The following is a 26,190-nucleotide window of genomic DNA, read 5'->3' on the forward strand; positions in this document are numbered from 1 at the left end:
ACAGAGTGGTCAGGCCCTGGCACAGGCTGCCCAGAGAGGTGGGGGAGTCGCCGTCCCTGGGGGTGTTCAAAAAATGCGTAGATGTGGCACTTCAGGGCATGGTTTAGGAGTCATGGGGGTGTTGGGTTGATGGTTGGATTTGATGGTCCTAGACGTCTTTTCCAACCTTAATGATTCTGTGATTCTATGATTCTAAGAACTTGCTTTTGTGCTCTGTGTCAGTACTTTTCTCAGTCCAGTCCCGAACCCATCTATCCAAGTAAGTGTTCAAACACATTTAATAGAATTATGGTATTTTTCCTTACACAAGAGGCCCAAATGGTATCTGGTGGTAATAAATCCAGAGCCATATCCCTGCTTTTGGGATCGAGGAGTTCAAATCTGGGCTCTCCACCAGGTGACAGCGCTCCACGACAGCACAAATATGTCTGTCTCCATATTCCCAAACACTTCCAGTGAGTACAATGCTCTGCATAAAACCAAAATGCTTAAAATGACCGGTTTAGACTGTTATTTTGGCGCTGAGTAGGAAACACAGTTCTCAGCTATGAGCTGAGCAGTTTTCAGCTTCCAGGCTGGTACCAAGGACAAGCCAGGGCCTGTGAGGACTCCAGGGCAGTTTTCAAGAGGAATTTAGTGTTCCTCTGAAGTACGGTGACATGTAAAAGAACATCCTCCAAAGCCTCGCGCTGTCTATGGATCTCTGTGGCACCGGGGGAAATGAGAAAGATAAAATATTCCAGCAGCAAAACTTTTAATTGCACAATAATCGTTAGTTTTAAAGCTTTTGAATATGAGATATTAGCATCAGAAAGTTTGTTAGAAAGAGTTCTGACTGAACACCTGCCACATGAACCATCTGCTCCGGTTCATAAAGAGAAGTTTAGCTATAACAGCTGTAAGCGCCAGTGCAAAGCAAGAGGGACTGGAAAAGCAGCCGCACCCCCTCCAAACAGAAAGGCCGTGCCATTTTGCTCTATTAATTAATTAACCAGAGGACTTCACAGAGTCGGGAGCGGTGCGCTGCCCGTGGCAGCCAGACCCGCAGCTGCCGCAGAGCTCGCGGCACCAGCCGAAGCGCCCCAGTGAAAATACAAGCTGGCATCACCGCAACCGGCCTCCAAATATCCGCATCCAGCTCGCGTCCCTCAGATCCCTCATTACGTTGTTGGGGCCGGACTTCTGTCGTCGGCTTGGTGCAAGATGAACCGTTATCCTGGCCGCTTCGGCCGCGGGCGCCCCCGCTGAGCGCGTCTCCCGGGCAGCCTGCATCACACGTCCTTCTTGCGAGAGAAGTAAAAATCTATCCCTCTGTCCTTGCGCTGCACGGGTGTGCGTGCAGGTCCTCTCCTGGGGTGGGGACTGCTTCCCTGCTGCAAATGAAGGGTGAATAGTGAGGTATTTAGTGATGCTGCGGAGTGAGTCTGGTCACAAAGCAGCCCTGACGTAGAGAAAAATGTGCGTGCGGCACTTCTAGCCCCAAATTCGCAAGGAGGAGGGGAGGCCTGACAGGCACAGCTGTAGCCTTGGACTTGGGAAACTATGGTTTCCGCTAAGACGTGGGCTTGTGTTTTCAAAGTTATTTTGTTGTTCAGTTTGAGGGGGCTGAGGGGAGAGGTTCTTCTCCAGGCCTCAGTAACACTGGGCCAAGAGTCTCTCCCAGCAGCATTTTAATTTCGCGAGCAGAGTGTGGCCGTGCAGGCCCACAGAGCCCCGGGTCGGCCGGAAAGTTGATCAAAATGAAACTCCTGCCTGATGGAGGAGTTTTTTGGGTTCCAGTTTCATCACTGCCTCAAACCAGCATCTCGCCAAGGGGTTCCTCCACAGGCTCCTTTCTCTGATCTCGGATGCACCCTTAAGCAGAAGGGTAATAATCCACGCCCTTCAACAGCACAGCTGGAAGGGGAAGGCTTTCCTTCCGCAAAACTTCCTACTCATGGCAGAGGAATCTGCCCTGAGAAATTCAATGCTGCACCTTGGGATTAAAACCCAAAATGGAGACATGCTTTGTTCTTCATTGAACATCATATGGCAACTAAATCTGAGCCTCCACAGAGTATCTTTACTCAGGAGGAGGCATGGGGGAAGCCAAAATGCTGAAAAGTCCTTGAAATATGCAACTGTTGATTTCAAACATTTCTTACTTCCCTTCTAGCTCCACCACCACTGATCCCACCCCGACCTACAGAGCACTTCCCTTCCATACTCATCTCCTCCAAGACCAGCAGCCCAGCCAGCAGATACAAGCCTTGACGTGTTGCAGGACCCACATCTTAATCTGACCCCGTTCAAAAGGGTAGATACACCCAAAAAGCAAAGTGCAAGGGCCAGTCCCCGTATTTACTGGTCTCGCTGACTCCAGTTTGGATGCCCTCAAGCACGGTAGGAAGTGGGTTTTCTTCCAACTCACCTGAACAGGCAGGAGAGCTGCACCAAGGGGAGCTTGGTGAAATTCAATGAAAGCAAGTGCAGGGTCCTGCCCCTGGGGAGGAACAACCCCCCGCACCAGCACAGGCTGGGGGGGACCTGCTGGAGAGCGGCTCTGCTGAGAAGGCCCTGGGGATGCTGGGGGGCAGCGAGGTGACCCTGAGCCAGCACCGGGCCTTTGGTGCCAAGGGGGCCAGCGGTGCCCTGGGGTGCATGGAAAGGAGTGTGGCCAGCAGGGCGAGGGAGGTTCTCCTCCCCCTCTGCTCTGCCCTAGTGAGGCCACACCTGCAGGGCTGCGGCCAGTTCTGGGCCCCCCAGTTCAAGGACAGGGAACTACTGGAGAGAGTCCAGCAGAGAGCTACGAAGGTGATCAGGGGCCTGGAGCATCTCCCTTGTGAGGAAAGGCTGAGAGACCTGGGTTTGTTCAGCCTGGAGAAGAGAAGGCTGAGGGGGGATCTCATCGATGCTTACAAATATCTAAAGGGAGGGTGTCAGGACGATGGGATTAAACTCTTTTCAGTGGTGCCCAACAACAGGCCAAGGGGCAACGGGCACAAGCTGGAACACGGGAAGTTCCCCCTGAACATGAGGACAAACCCCTTCCCTGTGCGGGTGCCAGAGCAGGGGCACAGGCTGCCCAGAGAGGCTGTGGGGTCCCTTCCCTGGAGACATTCACCCCCCGCCTGGATGCGGCCCTGTGCCCCTGCTCTGGGGGTGCCTGCTCCAGCAGGGGTGGGACGGGGTGATCTCCAGAGGTCCCTTCCAACCCCTATAACTGTGTTTATTCTGTGATTCATGAACAGAGTGGAAACTGCGCATCAGCCTCAGCTCCCTTCTGTCCATCGGCATTATTGGGGGGAGGTTGGGCTGGCGGAGGCCTGCACAGACGCCCATCCCACCCTGGTTGCCACTGGGGCTGCCAGTGCAGGCAGGGAAGGATGCTGCAAAGGACGTGCTCTGTCCACCTAAGGCTGCTGGGATGAAGAAGCAGCTAAAAGGTACATCATTCACCCCAGCAGGTATAACTGGCACTATGCATAGCCAGAAGGATAAACCTGAGTAAGAAAAGCTACCTGGAAAATAGTAAGCAAAACTTTGCATTAAAGCAATTTTCTCCCTTTATACCTGAGAAAGAAGAGCAAGATTCACAGCTGCTCCTACATCCGCAGAGCAGCTGCCTGGAGCCCTCCCACCCCATCTGAACCTTCCCAGTGCTCACGGGTCTCTGGGTGATGTGTCGGCTCCACTCTGGGGCTGTCACAACTGGCTGTGGGTAGGTCTCACCGAGAGTAACTCCTGCCTGGGAGAGAGCGGCGCTGCTCAGTGCCCAAGGGGTGTGGATATCTGCTCCCTTTATGCCCTGTAGTTCTGGGACCCATAGCCCGACGTAATCCCCCTGCAAACAGAACCAGTGGGACAGGATCCATTCAGTGACCCACTGTAAGTGCTTCCCAGCCACAGTCTTTCTTAATGTGAAAGAAAAAAGCCTGATTTCCAGCCAAAGAAGCTGTCGTACTGCAGCATCAGTTACCTCTGTCAAGTCTTAGCCCCTCCTGCTAAACCCTCTACCAAAAATTCATGCCTAAACACAGAGACCTGGGTGCTGGAGCTCTTCTCCCTCTGCAGGCAGAGGAGGGAAACAGAGGTGCTTTTTTGGTACAGTTCACCTGCCCTATTTAGGACAGCGAGACGAAGTCACTCCCAGGAAGTCCTTTCCAGTGACTGAAGGAAACCAGGATGAGTAGCTTAGCTGCACTTGTGCTTGGCAAGAACCCCTCTTGCCCCTGGATCTCTCCCATTAACAATACTGCTCAGTCCCCTACGAGGACGAATTTCTGACTCCTTGCTGGGTACTGCCAGCCACAGTGCTGAAAGGCAACAGTGCAGCGTGCCATGAAGCTAAGGAACAGGGATGGAACAGGTAATCTGGTATGTGAACACTGGCTGAGCACATGGAAAGGGCGATTTACCTGATTTATCTGCTCCCACCACTTACGGAGGATAGTCAGAGGAGTCACAGGTTTAATCTACTCTCCCAGACCTCCTGAGGTCCCATGTGAGCAGTTCCGTCTCTCTTGTCACTTCTGAGTTCTCCAAGAAGCTGCTCTGTGCTCAAGGAAGTGGCCGTGGGAGATATGGGTGGGGTGTGGCTGTTACCCGGAAGAAACGGTGAAGAACCACTAAACACACAGACCCACGGCAGGGCAGGGAGGGCATGCAGAGCACCAGCCTCTGGGGACACGAGCAGATTGTAAACGTCAGATCTTCCTGTACAACGACGAGGAACCTGCCTGAGTGTCAGCAAGGAGATCGCAGAACTGTTTTTGCAGCAGTGGCTACAGAGCAGATTGATCTCCCCTGTTCCCTGAAACTATTGCGTATGCATTGCTGCACTCTTCGTTGTAAGACAGCCAAACAAGACTTACATTGCCATCGTAATCCAGGCCTTGTTTAATCATGTTAAACTTCCTGCTGTCCCGCGGGTCGTTGCCAATACCAGCGCTGTACAACCAGTTGCCGTAATTGCTACAGACATCATAATCCACCTTAAGAACAGAGGAAGACATCAGTAAGAAGAGCTGGGCCAGCCCGCGGTGAATCTTGTCTCCCCATCCACCCCTTATCTCAAGGGGAAATTCCCTGCATGGCAATCAGCCTGGCCACACTGGAGTAGTCGGAGCTCCCCGACTGTACCTGCCATGTAGGTACAGCCATCCGGCTCAGAAGAGGACCATGCTGCACGGCTGTTCTGTACAGCTGGGAGCAGCTTCCCAGGCTACTTCACTTTGTAGTCCATAGGTCAAGGACATAGGTAAAGGTCCAACCAAAGTACCTCTCATTCTCAGTTTCCTTTTTGTTTTTTTTAAATCATCTTAAAATCATCTGGCAGGCTTCATGACAACTAGCCCTAGCTTTTAAGTGCTCATATTCCAAGAAACAGTAACCCAATAATTTCAAATACAAGGTAAAATCCTTCCTGACCAAGTTACCCAGAGACCACAGACTAGCAGAATCATCTCGGCAGGTGGTGTTAGGCAGACTGGAGAAGAGTCTAACTCAGGCTGTACGGGGTGACCACACAGAGCGTATGAAGATGCAGTTGATACAAACACTGCAGTTTTTCCCTGCTATACTCAGCCTTTGTCAGGCGATAAGCCTCGAGTCATAGGGACTTGGCAGAGAGAGGTGCTTTACTACGGGAAACGCCAGAGCTCACATGATGTACTCAGTAGGCTGCGCATTGTCAAGTTATTCTACATCTAAACAAATAAAAAGCTCTCAAGGATGCTTATGTAAAATGGGGCAAGGCTCCTGAAACAGGCACAAATGAGAACAGAACATGGTTCAGCCTGAGTGCACTTCAGCTGGGCAGGGTGGCTTAAATCCAACATCAGAAGCTTTGCAGGTTTAGGCCAATTCAAACCTAGCTCAGGAGGGGAGCGGCAGCGATAGCAAACAGGGCACGGGATCTTGGCGCATTCCTAGGAGGGGCGTTTGCATTGCGAAAGCGCAGCACTGGCAGCTGCAGCAGAAATAGTTTGCAAAGACACATCACTAAGCAGGTTCAGCATTGTTTTCCCTTCGCTGCAGCTGCAGCATCAACCGTTCCACACGGTGACGTTCCCAAAATCTCAGCCCCTCCTTAAAGCAAGGAGCCCAACACACCCAGGTGGCAGAGGGGAGCTGGCTGCGCCAAGTTCCCATCCCCTTTCTCTGCAAAGCTAGCCTAGAGCTGGGGTCCGGGTGCTCAACAGCCACTGTGCTCCAGGCTTTCCCTTCCCGGCAGCACTTCCTCGCGTTGGTGAGATAAGGAGGGAAAGAAAGATGCCATCTGAAGCCTGACTGTGCAATTAACACACAGGAAAGCATGTGTGGGAGGTGAGGGCAAATCCAAGAGGGACTGGAGGAGGCAGGCTCATTTCCCCCTCGGCCTTGCCCCTTCCTGGCATTCTCTTCTGTTTGTTTCTCTCCCTTTCCTTGGGGCCTGACCCTGTGAATGAAATCATAGCTGAGATATTCTCTGTTCAGGACACCAGAGGTCTCTGGCCTCCCCCCTGGCTTCAGCAGGTTGCAGAGAGCTTGCCTTAGTTTCCCTGCCCGTCTGGTGTGGATAATAAACACCCTGTTCTTCACAGGCACGTGCAAACATGTGGTGGGCCTTTGCTGGAAGTATCAGAGATGAAATATGCACTGGTTTCCCTTTTTAGAGGCGAGGGAGACCAGTTTGAGTTCTGTACTGGCCTCTACCATTCTATAGCCGTATCTCCCCCATCGGACTGATGTCTCCTCTATGTTACTCTGGGGATGCCACCAGGTTAAAGTAACAGACCTGTCCAGCAATATATCAGTGTGACACAAGTGGAAAGGAAGGGACGGGGGGACACAAGGATCATCCTATGCCACACCAGCCTGCGGTGCTGCGGTGGCAATCAGCATCTGGGGCTTCCCGAGCTGAAAGGGCTACTGCAGAGTCCTAAATCCTGCATCCTGCAAGGCTGGTAACATTCATGCCCATATGAATAAACGTAAGTAACCCAGGGAGCATCTTTCTAGTACTGTGAGACCTTTCAGGTCTTCCTCACATGGGGAATAGGACCTGGAATCTTTCATGGCCCTCTGAGTCTGGCTGCAAAGTGAGCCAGGCTCTCTGAGGAGGGCAAGGCTGCCTGCCCATCAGATCAAAGCCTCAATTTCTGACTCCCAACTCCTAATCAGCTGGTGACTTTGAGTACGAGGCTTGCCTGTAAATGCAAGCTGCCCTCTCTTTGAAACAAAGTCACCTTTGTAACTGCTCTGAAAGCCATAGCTGACAGACGCCATCAAAAACCAAATGCTACAAAACATTCAAAACGGCCCTAGTGGCTCACTCGGCAGGACAGGCACGCACGGATGCGTCTGTGCAGTTGTGTGTGCCGTACCATCCTTCGGGAGGGCCATGGTATGTCATACACGATGCACTTGGGCTACAGAAATTAGATCATCCATACGGAAACACAGCCCCTGCTTGGCAAGTCACTGGCACAAATTTAGGGCATGCAGAGTATCAGCTCTCTTCTACAACCAACTGAAACTGCAGAAGAAATGCACTCAAGGTCAGATTTTCCATCCCAAATTCCAGCCAGTATATGAACGACAAGGCCACCACTTTTCTGATACAAGTTCTCTGGTGCCCTGTGCTGGGGGCTCTCGGTCTTATCTGGAAAAGCATTACTTCTCTGGAACTACCAATACCGCTTTCTGGAGGATCCTGCCGAAGTCCTGCACTGTGTTACCGTGCAAGCCCACTGCCTCTCACAGCACTGGTGTGAGACACAGCAATGGGAAGAGCACCCAGATCTTCCTGTAGTTCTCCACAGCTGAAGCCATGTCAGAACACAGCTCCAAGGAAGCTCAAAGAAAATTACATTCACAAAAAAGGCCCTTTTAATTGCAGATAATGGGAAGGCGACTGGGCTTTCTCTGTACCTCCAGCCATCCCAGTGAGCGGAAAGCTTCCCGATTGCCAATAGCCTCTTGTATCCTACAGCCAAGATCTTTAATGTGAGGCTGATATAAAAGACTAAAATTAGTCTTTTCAATCTGTACCGTTCAGACTGGTGAAGAACAAATGCAGGCTATCACCCCCTCAGCCTCAGTTTTCACCACTCAGCTTGCTGCTACTGACAGCCCCTCCATCGGTATCACCAGAGATAATGGCAACCAAGCAAAGACGCACAGAGCTATGCTCTGAACTGGGGGCTGCCAGCCTGTTAAGACCTTCCTCCGAAGAATTAATGGGGACTGAGGACAGAAAAGCAACTCAGCTATTTAACTGCACTCGCAAGACTGCTGATGGGCCTGCAAGAAACAAGTTGGTGCTCCAGTGGGCAGGGAGGCCTGTGACTCACCAGAAAGAAGAAGGATGCCTCCAGCCCAGGTGGAGCTCTCTGGAAGCTGAACCAACTATTGTCCATACTCGCCTGTTCCTGACGAGATGGCTTCCCTGGCCACCGCCATCAATGCAAAGGCGCTGTGCCAGCACTGGCTTTGGTGGCCAGAAAACATTCCTTTTTATGTTCTATTTCTGGGCTGTCCTCCTCCCCAGCCTCTGGGGTGAGCAAGTCAGAGCACTGCTAACATAATTTATACTTGAAGGTTTTTTCCAAGTGTGACAGACCTCCCACTAAAACTCTATGTGGAGGATCAAAACTACCATTGCAAACTTCCTAGCTACATATCGGTTGATAGATTCCCTTTTCGTACGTGAGCTTTGGGCGGTACATGCCATGCAAGCAGTATATACATGCATTTATATCAGCCTGAGGATTACTGATCATCGTCTGTATCCTTCCTTATTAGGCAGGGCTGTCCTCCTGCCTGTCACTCAGGGCAGGAAGCACAAACAACTCCAGATACCAAGGGTTTAGTCTTACCAGCAGGTATTCAAACCATTCGGCCCCCATCCTCCAGTCTAGACCCAGGTCCTTGGTGAGAAAGCTGGCAACGTTCTGCCGCCCTCTGTTAGACATGAAGCCCGTCGCAGCCAGCTCTCGCATGTTGGCATCGACAAAAGGAACTCCTGTTTTGCCCTCTGCAGAGACAAAAGACAGCACCGGGATGTGATGACATTATCGGGCACTCATAAATCAACCTGTGGTCATGTGGTCACAGCCACCCCAGCAGGTAAGACAGTGCCAGCGTGCAGTGGCAGGGAGAGATTTCAGTGAAGTCTAGCTGGATTCACTGGAAATTAAATGGGAAATTATACTGAAAATCGAAACGAGGAGAATTTTTGGCAAGAAAAAAACCAAGGAACAAAAAAACCTCAGGTTGGGAAACAATGAATCAGGTGGATTGCACAGAATTTTGCAGAGCAAAATAAATATGTACACAATGGTGAGATGGGCCAAGATCAGAAAAATTCTTGACAGGTGACTAATAGCAGAGAGGAATGTAGTGGACAAGTCCCCAAGGGTTAGCACCTGAAAAGTAGAGAGCCTTATCTATTGCTAAAGAAAAGATTTATTGTCCCTGTGTGCAAATGGACACACATGGCGTTAATGTGAGGAAAGATATATAGGTGTGGGTTTCACTGATTCTGATACTTTAATCTGTTAGTCTCTCTCTGTTTTGAGATATCATGCTTGCTATACATGTGACAACAAAGTTCTAAAAGCTAAAGAAAAGCAAGGATATTAAAAGGCTGTGGCATAACGGAAGATGAGATTTATTCCAACGCTGTTTTAACCTTCTAAGCAAAATCAACCAGAAGAACAAAATGTAGCAGGCATGACAATCCAGCATTGATGAGAAGGGCTGGTCAGCCTCTGTGTGACTAAACAGAAGGGACCAACAGGGTGTAAGTATTTCCACCTGGGCAGGAACATCTAACTGGGGTGCATCTCGCAAAGCCTGTACCGGCCGGCCAGAGCTTAGCCATTCATGATAGCCTGCGGGCCTGCTCCTGTGGGGTGCTTGGTCTCGGAAGGGAAGCCAAGTATCCTGGACTTGCACTGAATGGAGGGGTTGAATCCTTGTTTAAATGACAGGGCCTGATCATGCCGACTGTTCCCCTACATAACTCCAAGTTAGCGGTAGGGCACACGTTAGCATGCAGACACGTGAAAACCAAAAGCACGCGCAGCCAAATCTGCGGTTTCTACTGACCTTTCCAACAGTCGAAGAGCTGAAGGTCCTTTTTCCAGGGCACCTCCTTACTTTGAAGCCCTATTAAGGGAAAAAAAAATGAACTGCTAATGAAGACAAATGGTGATGCAGGCAGTTATTAATAAAACAGTGACAGCCGGAGGCACCTTGGTTGACACAAGACAGTAGGATGAGGCTAGCCCTCTCAGTGGTGTTACAAACAAGCCACATTCCTTCTGCAAAGGTTTAGCGATGAGCTGTTCCTCCTTTCAAGCATTGCAAAGGGGAGTCTCATGCACACAGAGGATGCTCAAGCCCTAACGGATTTTGATTATTTGTCTTGTTGGTTGTCCTGGTTTCAGCTGGGATAGGGTTAAATTTCTTTGTAGTAGCTAGTATGGGGCTACGTTTTGGATTTGTGCTGGAAACAGCGGTGATAATGTGGAGATGTTTTAGTTGTTGCTAAGTAGCGCTTACACTGGTCAAGGACTTTTTCAGCTTCCCGTGCTCTGCCGGGTGCACAAGAAGCTGGGAGGGGACACAGCAGGACAGCTGACCCCAACTGACCCAAGGGATATTCCATACCATATGACGTCATGCCCAGTATATAAAACTGGGGAAGAAGAAGGAAGGGGGGACATTGGGAGTGATGGTGTTTGTCTTCCCAAGTAACCATTACACACGATGGAGCCCTGCTTTCCTGGAGATGGCTGAGCACCTGCCTGCCCATGGGAAGTAGTGAATGAATTCCTTGTTTTGCTTTGCTTCTGTGCGCAGCTTTTGCTTTCCCTATTAAACTGACTTATCTCAAACCATGAGTTACCTCACTTTTACTCTTCCGATTCTCTCCCCCGTCCCACCAGGGGGGAGTGAGCGAGCAGCTGCGTGGGGCTTGGCTGCTGACTGGGGCTAAACCACAACATTGGTGTTTGCTCTTTTTTTTTTTCACTTAAAAATGACTCAGACCTCACAAGTGGCAGATGATGTGCTCTGGCCCAAGCCAGTGTTTTCTTGGTCAGTTTTACTCCAGGACGATGTTTATGTGAAATCTGTTTCTGTAGCAGATACTGAACCCAGAGCTGCCTGGCAGAAGCCCCCAATAACACTTTGCTTCTGCAGTGAGGTGAGAACAGATGAGGGGGATGGCTTTATGTTGGCAGGGGTCCGGTGGCAATTACAGTCCTCCGGACAGTGGAACGGAGACAATAGGGATGACTCAAGTCTAGCTCCAGGCATCTAAGGTTAGGCCTGCCACTGGCACCCAGTGCCATGTGAGAGGCTGTAGGGCATCCGAAACAGCCACACAGGCCTGGCAGATGTGACACAGGCCCTGAGGGAAACACGCTCCTCCGCAGCCACAGCTGGATGCCAGGCAGATTGACCTTGGGCACCTAAAACAGCGCTGTGTGCTGAGGCGTGGGCAGCTGCATCCCACGGAGAACAGCTCACCCAACACAGGCAGCAGCTGTCAGGTTTCCTGACTATATGGACTGGATATTTGTTGCTGCACTGAGTGCCCAGACCCTCATTCCATGTGTAGACAGCTGCACGTAAGTGACTGGGTCCGGAGCTGAAACTTGTTCTGATCCCTCTGTAGTGCAAGGCAGAAAGAATATCTGGTTTCTTGGGATTCAGACTGCTGGGTCAGCTCCTGCTCTGTCCCAGACTCTCTGGTGAACCTGGGCAAGCCTGGAGCCTGGATTCTCCACCAAAGGAGGAGCGTCTCCGAACAGCGTCTTTACTCTTATTGTGCTGCTGTTTGCCACTAAGGTGTTAATACTACACCTCATATCTAATCAGATTTGGGGCAGAAGTCTCAGTGTCTACACTGTGTCCAGCCCTGTGGTGTGGAGGCACTTCTGTGCTAACAGTAAGTTCCTGGGAACATCCCAGGGTGGTGACACGAGTGCTCTGAGAAGAACATTTGTACAACACAATGTTGACAGCCTCTTCTCTTACTTTCCCTGTTGTAAGACTGTAGCTTTCCTCACCAAATATGGTGATCCATACACACCTCTTAATGAGAAAATCCTTTTGCCATACTTCAGGGCCACAAATCGAAAGTAATCCCGCCACAGCAGCTCAAACAGGATCCTGAAACACAAAGCCATACTTGTATTTTACTGTGGGTCAGATAAAATTACTGAATTAGGATGTGGCTTCCACAGCACCCATCATTAACGCCGTGAGGTTTATTCACAACGAGCAATTTCACGTACCTTCCCATGACACCATTCTTGCCCCAGGCCTGCTTACCTAGCTTGCACCTGGATGACTACAGTGAAAGCAAACTTTGCATGAATCACTTGAGAAGCTTTGCTTAACTCTACTGCAGGAGCAGAGTATCAGGAAACCTGTTTCTCATCTGTCCCCACTGGGATATAATTCTCCAAAGAGCAGGGCGAGGACCTGATTCAGCTTCACGCTTCCGCATGAGCAACCATGTCAGCACATTCCTAAGAGCTCTGCATTGATTTAAGCAATCACCTTTGTAAGGGACTTAAAGGCACCTTTCAAAACTGCGTTTCCAGTGGTCTAGCTCATGAGATCAGGTGCTAGGCCCGCAGAAAATAGATAGTCTTACATTAAAAATAATTATATAAAAATAGCTTCTCATAAAACAATGGCACCTCAGCCTCTGAGACCTGCTTCAGATCTCCGGCTCAGCTAATGTTTAGGCTTACAAGATCTTTCTGGAAATCTGATTACAAAACAGGACACTGTCCAAATACTAAAAGCTACTGTCATGTTACTGAGGTTCAACCAGTCCCTCGTGTGCAGCCACCATGACCTGTACTTCACTGTACAATTGACTGCAGTGCCTGGGAGCTTGACAGCTTCTATTTTATAATTATTTATCACTTTAAAATGCTTAGCTCACTCTGGCACCCCAGCTGCAGGGAGGCTAGCTGGCTATTGATGGAAAAATATGAATATGTTCATTTCTTGAAATCTTTCTTTTCTTAATTGTCTTTGAAGAAAAAAAAACACCATATACTTCAACAGGCAAGAGGTCGATATTTTATCTGGCATTTGAATTTTAATGAAATTGAGTATTTTGGCCGGAATTGTTGGCAATATTCTGCCTGTTCTTCACCAACACTGTGCTATTTGACATGTTGCAAATGTAACAAAGCAATACAAAAACATGGCTCTACAGTTTGCAGAGAATTCCTGGCTTGGGTTTTTTTCCCATCCAGGTCTAGCGTTAGGCCAGGCTCCAACACGAACCTGCTCCTCCACAAAAGCTCTCTACCAGGCTCTAATTCCCAGTGTCTGGGCAGAGCAGAGTGCACGAGCAAGGTCAAGGCCAGCCCAGGGATGGATACACTGACCTCAACTGTCCCCCAGACTCCTTCAGGATAACCTGCAGCCAGCGGTAGCGTGAGGAAGAGCACGGGTGACAAGGCGGGATGCATTACGCCCGCTTCCAGTCCCCTCTTCCCCTTTGCTATGGTGGTGTGCTCATGGCCAAGCAGCTGAGTAAGCAGGGGGCCATTTGCGAGCCTGTGGCCGAAGGTCCTTCTGACACCACGTGATTCGTACAGGTCACGCAGTCGTCGAGCCTTTTGGATGAAACCCTGGTCACATCCTTGGTGTGATAAACCCTTTGGCTTTTTTTTGTAAATCATTCTTCTTCCTTCTCATCCAGCGCATAATAACAATACAGAGAGGGAGAGTGATGATTTACAGAGATCAGTTTTTAAAATCATGAGCCACAATTTCCCGGCAATAATGACAATTAGCATTAATAATCTTTACTTATAAAGTGCCTAAAGCCTCTGGATGTCAAAGGCAGACTAATAAATCCATACTGAAACAGAACTGCAAAGCAACCCAGAGGAACCAGAGAGCAGGCACACGGAAAACAAACGTTAATTAAGAAGAAAGTTAACAAATCACCCTCTCCTGTGCGTGAGATGCCAGTTCCCTTTTCAGAGAAAACAAGCCACAGTGGTGGTGCAGGGACATACCAGTATGTGCTCTGATTTGCTGTTCTCTCTTTTTCATACTTCTGGATCTGCTCATAGATGTATCGAGGTGAAATGCAGCCCAGCGCCAGCCTGAAGGCAGAAGAATGTTGTCCTGAACACAGTGCGGGACTGACAGCTTGATGTCTGCGCAGAGGGAGTGGAGGGGCAGTTTTGTGTTTAGAGTCGTTGTCCAAAAACTTCTGCTTGGTTTGCAGTTATGCCACTGACTTCCCAAACGGCTTTAGCTAAGTTGTATGACTTTCTTTGAAACTCTGCAATCGAGAATCAAAATCCCCCCCCTTCCCAGCATATGACTGTTACAGGAGCCTCCAAGCTACCGAGAGAAATCATTTTACAGAGGTTTGATACCTTTTGCCTAAAAGTCTCGATCAGCTGGTGACTTAGCACACCAAGGACAAACCGAGAAATGGATCTCAAATGTCAACCTCTACATCATCTGCCTTAGCTTTTCAACAGCTTGATTTTCTTAGAAATGTATTTTACTGCAATTTCCCACTAGGGCTTGTGGAAACATTTGATGTTCTGATGAATTCTGAAAAATGGGAAGAAAGGGCCTGAAGAGTTTTTCTTAACTGACCAGCTCGAACACTTAGAAATGGCCAGTATGAGGTGGCAGCAATTTGGACCGGTCTGATTTTGACTATCTAACGGAAGAACACTTTGGGGCAGCCAGATCAGCACTGTCCGCTCTGGGCAAACCACCAGCTTCAAAAATCTCCAGTGGAGATCACCAGAGAAAGACCTGCTGCAGTGCCAGCGGACCTGGGACCCCAAAGTGCCACCAGGTGGAGCCATCCGCTGCAATGCTGAAGCACAAAGCCGGTTGAAAATAAATCCTGACCCGTAGCAGCCTCAAAGCATTGTTTCATATTGCAATTCTGTCGGGAAAACACTCCAGATGCTCTCAGCGTTAAGCTGCTGCAGTTTCAGTCCAGAATTAATTCTGCCCCTTCCAGCTCCCGAGACTAAAACCCCTAATTAGAAGTCATCATATTTACCTCATACAAGAGATTCTTTTGCAATAGGAACAATCTGATGCGTCTCTTCACCCCGCAGTAAAACGGAATGGCAGTGAGGTGAGGTGACTTGCTCCGCAGTATTCAGCAAACCAGGACCAGATCAAGTTCTGCTACAGCCTCATCAACACACTGAAGCTATGCTTCTTCCCTGGCTGCCCTCAACCGTCCCAGATACCCCAAACAGCACAAAGCCAAAGACAAGTTGTGTATCTGTCCAGCGTCTTGTCTGCACCACTGTTGCCAGCACACTGGGCTCTTGGCACAGTATTGCTACACCTCAGCAATTCCTAATTGCGTGAATGTTCCCAGGGAACCGCAATAAAGAGCAGCTCTGAGGCTGCTCTACCCCAACAAAACGGGCAAGGGAGTCATACCTGGACCCCTACCCACGTCCACTGAGCACTCAGCAGGCAGGTAACATCAGTTTGGGGCAGGAGCAGAGAAGGAGCTTCCAGTCTCACAACAAAAATCTTTACCATGGTGCAAATTTAGTTGAGTAATCCATTCCCAGCAGTCCGTTCCGAGTCTCCTTGTAAGATGCAACGAGGTTCTGTGCAAGCAAAGGAACAAAAGGTTTTAATACTTTACATGCAACCTGCTAAATATGTTTTCTTTCATACTGGAGCCAGGGCAATCTGGCAGGGCTGGGCTCCCTCTCATGGCTGCCTGCGAGGATTACAGAGCTGCCAAATCACTGCCTCCAGTGCACAGGAATTAATCAGGCCAGCAATTTTCGTTAGAGCTCTGGGATGCACGTCACAAGCTACGCTCCCTGCTTCAGCCTGCAGCACATCTCTTTCTACAAGCACTGTGAAACTGCTGTACCACTCCCTGCCCGTACATGTCCGACTTTAGATCAATAATTCACTTACAAGCACCAGTGGGACTGGCGGTCAGTTCCCTTGTCCATGTTTGGCTGCCTGTTTGGCTTTGAGAACCACAGTGCCTGACAGCACCCAACACTCAGCTGCAGGAATCCTGATCGCTGTTATTTCTGGGCTACCCACATTTCCAGCAGGGTGCAGAGCCTCCATTTTCAGGGTGCTCCATTGACAATGCAGAGGATGTTTTCCTTATTGCTGAGCAGGGCTTACACAGAGCCAAGGCCTTTTCTGCCCCTCACCCCACGCCACCAGCGAGTGGGCTGGGGGTGCACAAGGAGTTGGGAGGGGCACGGCTGGGACAGCTGACCCCAACTGACCCAAGGGATATTCCACACCATATGATGTCATGCTCAGCATATAGAGCTGGGGGAAGAAGAAGGAAGGGGGGGACGTTTGGAGTGATAGTGTTTGTCTTCCCAAGTAACTGTTACACACGATGGAGCCCTGCTTTCCTGGGGATGGCTGAGCACCTGCCTGCACATGGGAAGCAGTGAGTGAATGCCTTGTGTTGCTTTGCTTGTGTGCGAGGCTTTTGCTTTACTGATTAAACTGTGTTTATCTCAACGCATGAGTTTTCTCACTTCTACCCTTCCGATTCTCTCCCCCATCCCACTGGCAAGGAGTGCGGGAGCGGCTGGGTGGGGCTGAGCTGCCCACAGGAGTTAAACCACAACAACATTCCCCAACAGCAAGGGAATGCAGGAACTTCTGCAGCACAGCTGAAAGAATACCCCGGGGGCTGTCCCAGTGAGCACACCGGAGACAGCACACCTCTTAACCCATCTCAGCTGGAGAGGTGCTACCCCCTTTATCCACAAAGCTCTGTAGGGTCTGATGCTGTTGGAAATCAGCACACACGCCTTCACCTAAATTCACACAAGGCATATTTAAGGCAGTTTCTCAAACTAGACTAGGAAAAGGTTCAAAAACAGTCAGGATGCACAGACAAAATGGAGTCAGCAGCGGCTTCACTCCAGCAAAGTGAGGGAGCAAGAAGTAGCTGTAATTATTGTCTGCAAGTTTTTAAACCAGACTACTGGGAACCTCCTGTTATTTTTAACCGCAGCCAGCAGCTTGGGTTGGTTGTTCCTCACCCCAGTTGCAATTGCGGCCCTTCAGGCCACTTTTTACTCTTCCAAAATGGAGGAGCTGCATTCTGATTATGTGGGACAGGAGAGTAGAAAGGGCAAATCAAGGTAAAGGAGCTAAAAAATTGTCCCAATTCCCAAAAGCTCATGGAAAAAAAGACTTAAGAGGGATGGCCACTAAACTAGGTCCCTAAGTATTTGGCTTACATTCCCAGTTCCTGGATGACTTCTTTTTGATTTAGTTTGTCTCTGAAAAACTGAAATAATGCTAATTCCCTCCTTTGTAAAGTGTTATACAGGATCTAAGGAAATATTATTAGGAAGTGAAATTGCAGCCTCACCCACTTGCACAGCTGTATGTACAAGGGGGAGGATGGAGACAAGGAAATGTAAGAGTTACCGTGTCCCAAAAATAATACTGCAGTCTCATTAAAGCTTGGGTCTCTCCTCCGCTGCAGGGGAAGGCTGTTCGCGGATCAGTCACAGGATCTGCCACAGAAAACACCATCACCTTGTTATCCCCCTGGAAAGCATCTCAAAGGTAGGGATGTTCAGCAGTAGGGATGTCTGCTTTGGCGACATGAAAGATTGTGCCCTGGTCTTCCTTTAAAACAAGGGCCACATCAAACATTGAAAATTACTGATTAAGAGGATGTTTTCTACCCAGCTGCAGGGCAGCTCGTCCACGCAGGGAATTTACCTTCTCTTGCTGAATGATTAAACAGAGGGTTGGTTACAGTTTGAAGGGCAACCACTGCCTTTGGGAGGTTTCTGTGTTTTGATTCTCAGTAAGAAACATCTCTAAGTAGGATTTCATGGCAGCAACTGCTAAATTAAGTTTTCTTACCCTTCTGTCCCAATTCCTCCATTGTAGGGATACACCCTTCTTCCACGCCCGGAGCCAGAGGCTTTAGCTGATCTGCCATGCGCAGGGTTGGCCGGACCTTCACCTCTGATTCCACTGCTTTTCGGAAATGGGTGTAGACATCGGGCAACCTGCACAGATGACAGTGCAGTCAGGTCTCCGTAGGATGGCTGCCCCGGCCCCTCCGCACAGCCCCACACAGCTTCCACAGATGAAGGGTTAGCTTTTTAGCCTGTGCTCTCCTGAGGGACGAGTTCATATTTGTGATGCATATTTGTGCAACACCTGGCACAGAAGATGCCCCGGGACCTAGCAGCAATAGCAAGTTCAGTCCTTCACCCAATTTCTTTCTGCTTCTGATGGAAATGGTGCTTTCTCAACTTAAGGTGTGTCCTGATGGGGCCATCCATGAAGGTCAGAATTATCTCAGCTAATTTTTGATTACCCACAAGGCTGACCTCAAGATAAAATTTTGCCACTCCCCACTGCCTTTTCAGTCAATGGAGGGAAACAAGCATTTTTATGGCCTGACTCTTCTGCCCTATTTTATACATTTTCTGTAGGATACCATCAATCACTCAACTCCATCAACTACCCCTCAAGTGACTATTGAGGGAGCCATGAATAGTCCACATGCAAAGGGCTACTGTCACAGGCAGCTGCATTTATCCAGAGGGAGTAACAGAGCAACCCAGTCCGATGTCATGAGGACTCGCACTGCAGACCAAGTATCCAAACTGTGCTGGTCGAGGGCAAAGAGAAATCAGTTCCTCAGTAAAGCACCTCTTGGCTTTATGCATATTGGAGCGTAAATCCTACTAGTGCAGTGGGATGAATGTGCCCCTTCCCCTTGATGTTTATGAGCATGACAGCACTGTTCCATAAATGCGGATGGACTAATGGGTCCCTTTCTGTGGGACCGGATAGCTACGATCCCTCCTGAGCAGTTCCCTGGAGTGAGAAACAAACAGGACAGTGGAGGAGTAAGTGATACTGCGGAGCAGCCCACCTGGCAATAGGCCTGAAGGGAAGGTCGTCCCGATGATACAGCGTGGATGCCCAGAATGTCTGAACCTTCACCCCATGCTGACAACACACTTGGCACAGCCCCTTCTCCACATCCAGCTCCTCCTGCGTGGCCTGGGGAGAACAAAATGCATCGAGGCCACAGCTGCATGGCCTCAGCTCCCACATGAACACAGACCCTGGTCTTGCCCTCCTCCCTCACCTCCGCATTTAGCTTCATCCCTTTAGAGACAGTTTCACACAGACAATCTCTGAGTATTTCCCTCTGCCAAACCCAGCAGGTGTTTTCACTCTCCCTTAGTAGTGCCAATGCCAGAATAAGGAACTCCTTGATGTAAGACATTGCAGATCTTTTAAATTTGCATGGACTGGAAAGGTGACTGGACAAATGTATGTAAAAGAAATCCACTGAGGGTTAATGAGTATCAGGATAGCACTCCTGTGTCAAGAAGTACTTGAGCCACGGATTCTTGGAGAGCTGGGAAAGTATGCAGGGGAAGTATCTTTACAGATATGTCCTGTTCCTGTGGTCTTCTCTGGGCATCTGTTATCGGTCACTGTGAGGAAAAAGGCTATGGAGTTAGATGAGGCCTTTTGTCTGATCCCCTGTGGCTGCGCTGCATGAGGTAGGGCACTATGGCGTGTGTAGGTTGTTGCGTTACAAGGGTTGTAGGCCTGACAACAGGGATACCTGCGGTGCAGGTCTGAGGCCCAGACTCTGCTAATACTGACTGCACCTGCATCCATATATACATATGTCTGTCTGTACACAGAGCCTCCAGGCCCAGTGGTTTGCATCCAGAGCCCACCGTTGGATTCAGCAGGCTCTGGATCAACCCACTTAGTTTGCTCCATGAAGACAGGTCAGTGACATGCCAACTCTGTGTTGGCAGTCTGGGACCGGACTCATGTTTCATTCAACACACTGGTGGGCAGCTGCCTAAATGTGGGTACTCTCAGCTCCCTGTGGGCCTTTCTACACTCAATACAGTATGCCCCATGGCAGCTAGCTCCCTGTGCAAGGGAGGCGCCAGGAAAAGGCAGCTTGATGCAAACAGAAGGAGAAACTGATTCAGCGGACTTAAAATGCCAGTTTCTGGAAACCCCTCTTCCTGAAGACACAGCACTTGCAAGTGATCAATCACAAATAGCTGCTGTCATCCAGCAAGGACTCCCACCCGGACACCTACACCATCCCCATCCCGGGAGCTAGCCAGTTTCCCCAAGGTTAACTATATCACAGACAGGAAAGGCTCTGAACATACAGGATCTGCATCACCATTTTGTGGAAGAAACGTCTACACCTAATTTTATCTTTTAACAATGTTGCTGTCGCTCAGATATTTCCCCTACCTCTTCATGGAAAGCCACAGCACTGACAGAGCCCAACTGAGTAATGAGATCACAGACCACATCTTCTGGCTTCCCCTTCCTCACAACCAGGGTACTGCAAACACAAAACATTGGCCTGAATTAGATTTGCTGTTATTATGTGTACAGGAGGACCTAGTTCTGGCCCAGGCACCCATGTACTAGTTATCTAGGGAGCACGCATAGCATGTGGAGGCAGACAGACAGGATTTGACTAGCCTACATTTTTTAGGACCTAATGAACAGTTTGTAAGCCTCTGGGGCTGAGCGTGTGTCAAACACATTTCTACCACCCCAGATGCCTTAGAAAGGATGGCTGGGCAGAAAGCCAGGCTGTTACCTAAAAGTGAATCTGTCAGATCTGTTCATCCTCACACACTGAGGCTGAGGTTCAAGAACCAATTCCCCTTTCAGTCCCCTTCACAAGTAGTGGTGGCCTGTGGGCAGACCCCTCTTGTCATGGTTTTAGCTGGGATAGAGTTAATTTTCTTCCCTGTAGCTGGCATAGTGCTGTGCTTTGAAATGAAAACAATGTTGATAACACACCAATGTTTTGGTTGTTGCTGGGTAGTGCTTATACTAGTCAAGGACACTTCTAACTTCCCATGCTCTGCCAGGTGCACAAGAAGCCGGGAGGGGAGGGGGCACAGCTAAGAGAGCAGATTCAAACTGGCCAAAGGGATATTCCATATCATGTAACGTCATGCCCAGTATGTTAACTGGGAGGAGCTGGCTCGGGGACCAGCAGTGTTGGTTGGCGGGTGGTGAGCGTTTGTATTGGTTTTTTTTTTTTTTCCTTTTTCCATTTTCCTTTTTATTATATTATCATTATTGTTATTATTATCATAATCATTATGAATTTATTTTAATTATTAAACTGTTCTTACTCAACCACAAGTTTTTTTCCTTTTGCTTTTGCTCTTCCGTTTCTCTCCCCCATCCCACAGGGGTGGGGGGAGTGACCAAGCGGTTGTGTGGTGTTTAGTTGCCGACTGGGGCTGAACTACGACACCTCTCCACTTTCACGTGGGAGTATTCAGAGGAATTCTTTCCCCTGAATGCTCTGTGTTTGTAATGGAGCCAGCAAAACTTCTCTCCCACCTTGCAACCTTACCAACTGCCCAGCTGTGTACCCAGGGCACCAGACCAAAAGAGAAGCTGTGGTGAGAAAGGTGGTCAGAGGTGGGTGTAGAGTTCTGTGAGGAGCTTCATATGTGACTCTGCCTCTCTCCCTCACACACACACACACAGAGTACTGTGTCATCTAACAGAGGCCTGTGCTGGAGAAGAGTTTCTTAAAGAGGTAACAGAGTGGTTTTGCCAGAATAATTTAAAGCATAACTGAAAAGTTTCTTCAAAGATGGACTGGGACTGAAGAAGACAGGAGCAACAGGTGCTGCTGAGAGAGCTGTTCCCCTTACATCCCACAGAAAAGCAGAGATCAGGCTGCCCCCAGGGAACACCACATGTTGGACATGGAGGAGATTTCTGTCTACCACTGCATTAAGAAGATACTTCATGACTGGAAATGGAGCCACACATCTCTCACTGCAGAAGACCAATCTCTTACCAGCCACTGACAACAGCACAGCAGCATTCAACCAGCTCTGAATCTGTTCACCGCAGGGTGTGGGTGCAGATACCCGCTGATCAGTTCTTCCAGTCTCCTATAACATTCACCATCAGCACAGTCCACGCTGCACTGCAAACCCAGAGCCATTCCTCTCTTTTCTACTATCACTGTTATGCTGCTCTGGGAGAAGACAGGCTGGCTGACATGTCTTCTGCGAAGCGAAGCTAGATGTTATCTGGTAATGGGATCCTTCAGCATCCAGACCTTCAGACCCTGGTCTACCCCAGTTATGGTTTCTAAAGAAGGAGAAATCCCTGAAGACCCCTTTCCCACAGTGTAGCCTGCCAAAGAGATGGCTTTAGTGGGACAGGGCATGAGCAAACTTAACCCTCCAGTCTCATAAGCCAGGATCTATGATGGTCTGTCTCAAGCCAACACCTAGGGAAAACTCACTAGGGACAAAGACGGGCACATGACATGGGGCTAGTGTTGCTGCCTATATCTCGAAAGACTGCCGTTCATGTCTTCACTCGTCAAGACTCAGGGCAAAGCGCTCAAGACTGACGCCCATCTGTGGTATCTGAGTTCAAGAGAGCAAAAGCTCAAATAGCGCGCAGCCTGGATGGCTCTGCCATCCCTTGCAGGTGCCACAGCAGGTCGTCTAACAGGGGCTATGTACGGGACCTTATTATATCTAACAGAAGGGCTGTGGGTCTCTGAAATGAACCATGACCAGATCCCAGAGTATCTGACACGATTTGACTCACAGCACAAATACGTGTTGAAAAAGACAAAGAAAATAAAAACAGATGTGTTATTTGCACTGTGCTTTCTCAACTACCTTCCTTTTTTCTTGAGAGTTTCCCTTAGATCCTTCACGCTTTCCAACAAAAACCTGAGCCGATGAGGCCCTGTCTTCGGGAAGCTGTAGCAGTGGGTGCCCAGGTAGTGCCGCGGGTCGAAGCAGTAGAGGGGAATAACGAAATCTGCGTTGCTCTGAGCCCAGTGGAGCACCTGGAAACACAGAGAGGACCTCGACAGCTCTCGGGGGTAGGGTGCAGGATGCGCTCCCCAGCCTACCCAAAAGCGGGGCTATTTCTAAAGAAATACCCGTGGGGACGCAGGCCGGGCCCTACCTGGTTATCGTGGGCGCGCAGGTCGCAGCGCAGCAGGCAGATGGTCGTCCTCGCTGCCCCCGACATGGTGCCTCGACGGGGCCTGTCCCGCCTCAGCCGGCTCGTTTCTGTCCTCCCTCAGCCCGGCCCCCTCAGCCCGCCTCGGCTCTTGTCCTCCCTCAGCTCGGTGCCTGTCAGTCCGGCCCGGCCCCCTCAGCCCGCCCCGCTCCCGCCTCACCGCCCCGCTTCCCCTTCAGCCCGCCCCGCTCCCGCCTCACCGCCCCGCTTCCCCCTCAGCCCGCCCCGGTCCCGCCTCACCGCCCCGCTTCCCCCCCAGCCCGCCCCGGTCCCGCCTCACCGCCCCGCTTCCCCTTCAGCCCGCCCCGGTCCCGCCTCACCGCCCCGCTTCCCCCCCAGCCCGCTCCCGCCTCACCGCCCCGCTTCCCCCCCAGCCCGCCCCGGTCCCGCCTCACCGCCCCGCTTCCCCTTCAGCCCGCCCCGCTCCCGCCTCACCGCCCCGCTTCCCCCTCAGCCCGCCCCGGTCCCGCCTCACCGCCCCGCTTCCCCCTCAGCCCGCCCCGCTCCCGCCTCACCGCCCCGCTTCCCCCCCAGCCCGCCCCGGTCCCGCCTCACCGCCCCGCTTCCCCCCCAGCCCGCTCCCGCTTCGCCGCCCCGCTTCCCCCCCAGCCCGCCCCGGTCCCGCCTCACCGCCCCGCTTCCCCCCCAGCCCGCCCCGGTCCCGCCTCACCGCCCCGCTTCCCCCTCAGCCCGCTCCCGCTTCGCCGCCCCGCTTCCCCCTCAGCCCGCCCCGCTCCCGCCTCACCGCCCCGCTTCCCCCCCAGCCCGCTCCCGCTTCGCCGCCCCGCTTCCCCCTCAGCCCGCCCCGCTCCCGCCTCACCGCCCCGCTTCCCCCTCAGCCCGCTCCCGCCTCACCGCCCCGCTTCCCCCCCAGCCCGCCCCGGTCCCGCCTCACCGCCCCGCTTCCCCCCCAGCCCGCTCCCGCCTCACCGCCCCGCTTCCCCCCCAGCCCGCTCCCGCTTCGCCGCCCCGCTTCCCCCCCAGCCCGCCCCGCCCGGGAGGGGCCGTCCCGCCTCCGGCTGCCTGCGGGCCCGGGATGGTGGCGGGCCCGGGACGAGCCCTCAGCGGCGTCGGTGTGGGCTGTGCGGGCGCAGAGGAGGCGGCGGGGCAGGAGGCCCGTTTCCAGTAGCCTGAAGTCCCCACGCCTTTCTGTGCAGCCTCTCACCAGAGCCCACTTACCGCTGAATTTGTGATTTTTTTTCTTTAACTTCGATAATCTCTCTTCCACATAAGAGCAGCTGGGAGCCACCTCACACAGAAGCGCTGCCCCATTTGTGCCATCGTGCTGGGGTGCAGCCATGGTGAAACACCTGCAAGGAGCACCGCTCACCCGGCTCTGACTATTAATATTGATTAATATTTATCCTCTAAGTGCCGAGGCTGCGATAGGGCTGCACCCTTGCCCGCTAGTGTGTGAGCCAGCTTTGTGGACAGCTTGCTCACCTGTTGACTAGCAAAAGGTGAGCTGTAGATTAGCAATAATTAGTGGCTTTGACTTCCAGCACTGAGAGTGACAGCCGAAGTGAAAAGGCTTGGCTCATCTTAGAGTTTTCATAAGTCAAGTGATGTCATCACACCAGTGATGACACATCCCTTACCCACTGATCTGTCACTCAGGATCCTTCTTCTCCATTTGACAGCTCTTGTAATAAGAGGAAATGCAAAAGAAAACCCCAAACCCTGCTTGGTTCCCTGGCAGAGGTCTCTGGCCACATGGTCCCCTCGTGTAACTCTGCTGGTTCTCCTGGGATGGGAGAGGATGGGGAAGGGGTTAATGTGTTGCAGCAAGGAGTTGGTGATGACTGGGGATCCAAGCTTACAGAAGTGAATTGCTGCAACTCATTCAAGTACCTGAATTGCTAAAGTGGAGCTTTTGGTGGAGCCACATGGACTCTTAGATGCTGTCCAGAGATTAAATGTGGTGCCCAAACCCCAGTGGGTCCTGAGGAGTCCTGGCTTTATTTCCATCTCCTCCAGGCTGGCAGATCCTTTGCACGCAATCTGCGCTGGCTGGCTGTGGGAAGTGATGCCGATTCCCCGTGTGACCCACATGACACATCATCTCCTGATTCCCTTTCTGTGCAACAAGGGCTCCTTTTCCTGGCTCAGCAGACTGCAGCCCACTATAAGAACCAGTGACTCATCTCAGAGGGCTCATGTTTGGTGAAAGAAAAGTAGAGCCAAAACTTTGGCTCGCGCCCAAGGAAAACGCTGTTGTCAGCTTGCAGTGCATATGCCATAGAAGCACACACTTCTCTATCGTATAAGAAATGGAGGGGTTTTAGGAATCCAGTTTATAAATCTTCCCTGTTTGCCTTTGCCTTCATTTGGACAAGGACAAACAGTGCAGTTGGCTTCACTTTTGTTTGCAGTCGGGTTTCCCCCACAATGGCTTGGTTGACATTAAGCTGGGCCAAGTCTGGCAATAATGACATCCTCTTGCAGCTTACTCATAGCTGCTAGACAGCCACCCACTTGCACTGCAACTTAAAGAGGTCGTATTTAATGTGCGTGCAAAAGAGATGTGCCCTACTGCCTGGAAGGGGTTTGTTTCCCATTGGTAAGGAAGGCTGCCTTCCACTAAACAGAAACCTCTGCAACATAAATAAACAGAAAAGATTTTAAACTCTTGATATGCCAAAAAAGAAACAAAGGGGGTTTAAAAGTGAGTGAGTCTCTGCCAGCTTTCTATTTGCACGGATATAAAGGATGCAAGGTGTCCAACATTGCGGTGGTGGCAAGAACACCACAACAGACTGCACCGACATAGCTCTTAAATGTCACAACCTAGGCAGCAAGAGCGGGCTGGAAAAACAGAGGTCCATAAAGGACACAGAGTTTGCTCAGGCCCAGAACCCAGACCTCCTTACACCCAACGCTGTACCCTTTCTGTCACATGGCTGGAGGTCAATTTTATTTCCCTTGCATTCTTGTAGGAGAGTACAAACCCTGTTGTACACTCAGGCCACTGCTTTCCAAAACAGTGTTGGTTGCATCCATTCTGTAGTCTACCCTGATAATAAAGCACGATAGCTTTTACTTAGACAGTTGTTTCTCCTTCTTAGATTCTGCACATACGTCTTCTCAGTCCCTGCTTCTGTGAGACCTTGTGAAATCATCCTC

At 50.7% G+C, this 26,190-nt stretch overlaps 1 protein-coding gene across 6 annotated transcripts; it reads right to left on the reverse strand.

Moving 5' to 3' along the window:
- Positions 1 to 737: 737 nt before the first annotated feature.
- LOC104050365 (cryptochrome DASH-like) lies at positions 738 to 23,214 on the reverse strand. 6 transcript variants are annotated; one of them, XM_064445114.1, is made up of 14 exons: positions 23,011 to 23,213; positions 22,716 to 22,888; positions 20,284 to 20,377; positions 18,914 to 19,044; positions 17,887 to 18,035; positions 17,440 to 17,528; positions 15,544 to 15,617; positions 14,028 to 14,117; positions 12,068 to 12,147; positions 10,075 to 10,134; positions 8,841 to 8,998; positions 4,854 to 4,973; positions 3,647 to 3,823; positions 1,125 to 1,370 (listed from the first exon to the last, which is right to left on the reverse strand). In XM_064445114.1, the coding sequence occupies exons 1-14, from the start codon at positions 23,074 to 23,076 to the stop codon at positions 1,272 to 1,274; spliced, it is 1,560 nt and encodes a 519-aa protein (XP_064301184.1). In that variant the 5' UTR covers positions 23,077 to 23,213; the 3' UTR covers positions 1,125 to 1,271. The 6 variants fall into 6 exon arrangements, with proteins under 6 accessions (XP_064301188.1, XP_064301184.1, XP_064301183.1 ...); XM_064445113.1 differs by having other exon boundaries at positions 1,125 to 1,373; XM_064445116.1 differs by lacking the exon at positions 3,647 to 3,823 and having other exon boundaries at positions 1,125 to 1,373.
- Between the last annotated feature and the right edge of the window lie 2,976 nt (positions 23,215 to 26,190).

This window comes from Phalacrocorax carbo, chromosome 2, assembly GCF_963921805.1.
Source record: "Phalacrocorax carbo chromosome 2, bPhaCar2.1, whole genome shotgun sequence".
Classification (NCBI taxonomy): domain Eukaryota; kingdom Metazoa; phylum Chordata; class Aves; order Suliformes; family Phalacrocoracidae; genus Phalacrocorax; species Phalacrocorax carbo.

Coding starts and splice junctions, on each gene's coding strand:
- LOC104050365 (XM_064445113.1), bottom strand. CDS start 23,076: ATGTCGGGGGCAGCGAGGACGACCATCTGCCTGCTGCGCTGCGACCTG. Junction 20,378..22,715: donor ACTCTCAAGAAAAAAGGAAG/GTAGTTGAGAAA, acceptor TTGTGTTTGCAG/TACCCTGGTTGTGAGGAAGG. Junction 12,148..14,027: donor GCAAATCAGAGCACATACTG/GTATGTCCCTGC, acceptor TTTGTGTTTCAG/GATCCTGTTTGAGCTGCTGT.